The sequence below is a fragment of the Aphanomyces astaci genome (genome assembly GCF_000520075.1).
Source record: "Aphanomyces astaci strain APO3 unplaced genomic scaffold supercont1.31, whole genome shotgun sequence".
Taxonomy (NCBI): Eukaryota; Oomycota; class Saprolegniomycetes; order Saprolegniales; family Verrucalvaceae; genus Aphanomyces; species Aphanomyces astaci.
In genome coordinates this window covers 166,751-168,168 of record NW_009798294.1, presented here as the reverse complement: position 1 = coordinate 168,168, position 1,418 = coordinate 166,751, and the positions used below count along the sequence as shown (strand labels likewise).

Here is a 1,418-nt window from a genome sequence, read left to right as displayed (position 1 = left end):
TTGTGGTGTTTGCAGCGTCTGTGGACCACAAATGGGTGAACATGACGGCGCTGCCCCGCATTGTAGTTGAAAACGAACCGGCGCGCATTTATCACATTCACACGTTTGGCGGCTGGACAATCGACATTGACTTCAACTTGCCCGAATCGTCGCAACCGGAATTGGAGCGGCTCACGGCGCTTGTAGGGAGTTGATAACGCAGAGGAAATTGTAAAACTGATTGATTGGCGTTATCTACATCTACATGCATGACTACTGTGACTATACTATATCTAATGCTATATATACGTGCGCTCTGCAAACTTCTGGTGTCCATGGCCGAGCACGCCGCACGCCAATCGAGCTTGGTCGTAAACTGACGTCAACAGTGACGTCTGTTCTGATTGGTCGATAACCCTATGACGCCACTGGAGTGACGTCGTTACAGCGCTCGTGGAAGCCGAATGTCCAGCGGCAAAGTGCTTTGGTGTGACGGGGGTCGGGGAAGGTATCGTGTGGAACTGTGTCACCGCTGGCTACACCAACCTAAAGTTCAAAGTGAAGGGCGAATTGCATGCCAACCCTGGCCCCACAATTGGAAATGGCAAGACAAAGGCAGCCGCAACCCATCCGGATGTCGTCCAGTCGATCCAGGCGTTCGTGGACGAGTATGTTTCCGAGGCGCGCCTCCATCAGGGGTTGACCATTTTGGACGAAAGAGGACTACCACGGTCGTTGAAGTCGATGGGGTATTTCATCAAGTGGGTTCAAGGCGATGTGTTGAAAGAGGAGGCTGACACGATTGCTGCGAACGCCTTAAACGCGAGAACGTTGATTGCCCCCATCGCTGCCAATGCGAGGGGCTGGTTTAAGCAAGCTGTCGCAGCCTATACATAGCCCAGAATAAACAACCTCAAGAAGCTACTGTACAACTGTACAGTGATTTGGTTCTGTACAGTGAATTGCACTGTCTTTTTGCTCTTAAAAAAGATATAAAAAGTATGCGCCGTCCGGGAATCGAACCCGGGGCATCCGCGTGGGAGGCGGATATTTTACCACTAAACCAACGGCGCTCTATATGCATATATTTCTGCCGTGATATAATAGAAGGGTCGATTATTCGACCCTAACCTTTGGTGTGAAATTTGAGCTGCAATAATAATGTGGTGTGCAATTCAGACCATGGTGAGCCAAGCAGTATACCGTTCGGCCAATCACAGCGGACGTGAACGGAATTGTGGGTTTCTCGCGTGTCGATAAATCCTTCCTCCGAGTTCCATTGACGACCATGGCTGGTCAAGCTATGGCGACGCCACGGCGCCCTCCTGCTACATCGCGTTCTTCGAAACTTCCCAAGGCACTAGTGATCCCCGGCTTCCACCGCAGTGTAACGCAGGACGCAGACGAGTTGATGCAGCTTGGGGTCGACACCATCGACA

General features: G+C 51.4%; 1 protein-coding gene and 1 non-coding gene across 2 annotated transcripts; one reads left to right on the top strand and one right to left on the bottom strand.

Moving 5' to 3' along the window:
* Nucleotides 1-41: 41 nt before the first annotated feature.
* On the top strand, nt 42-876 carry H257_10949 (hypothetical protein; the record flags this gene model as incomplete). The annotated part of the gene is made up of 2 exons (XM_009837710.1): nt 42-189; nt 428-876. 2 exons carry the CDS (start codon nt 42-44, stop codon nt 874-876), a joined length of 597 nt encoding a protein of 198 aa, XP_009836012.1.
* A 105-nt stretch (nt 877-981) lies between these two features.
* H257_10948 lies at nt 982-1,052 on the bottom strand. The gene has a single exon. It is a non-coding gene; the product is annotated as a tRNA-Gly (tRNA).
* Between the last annotated feature and the right edge of the window lie 366 nt (nt 1,053-1,418).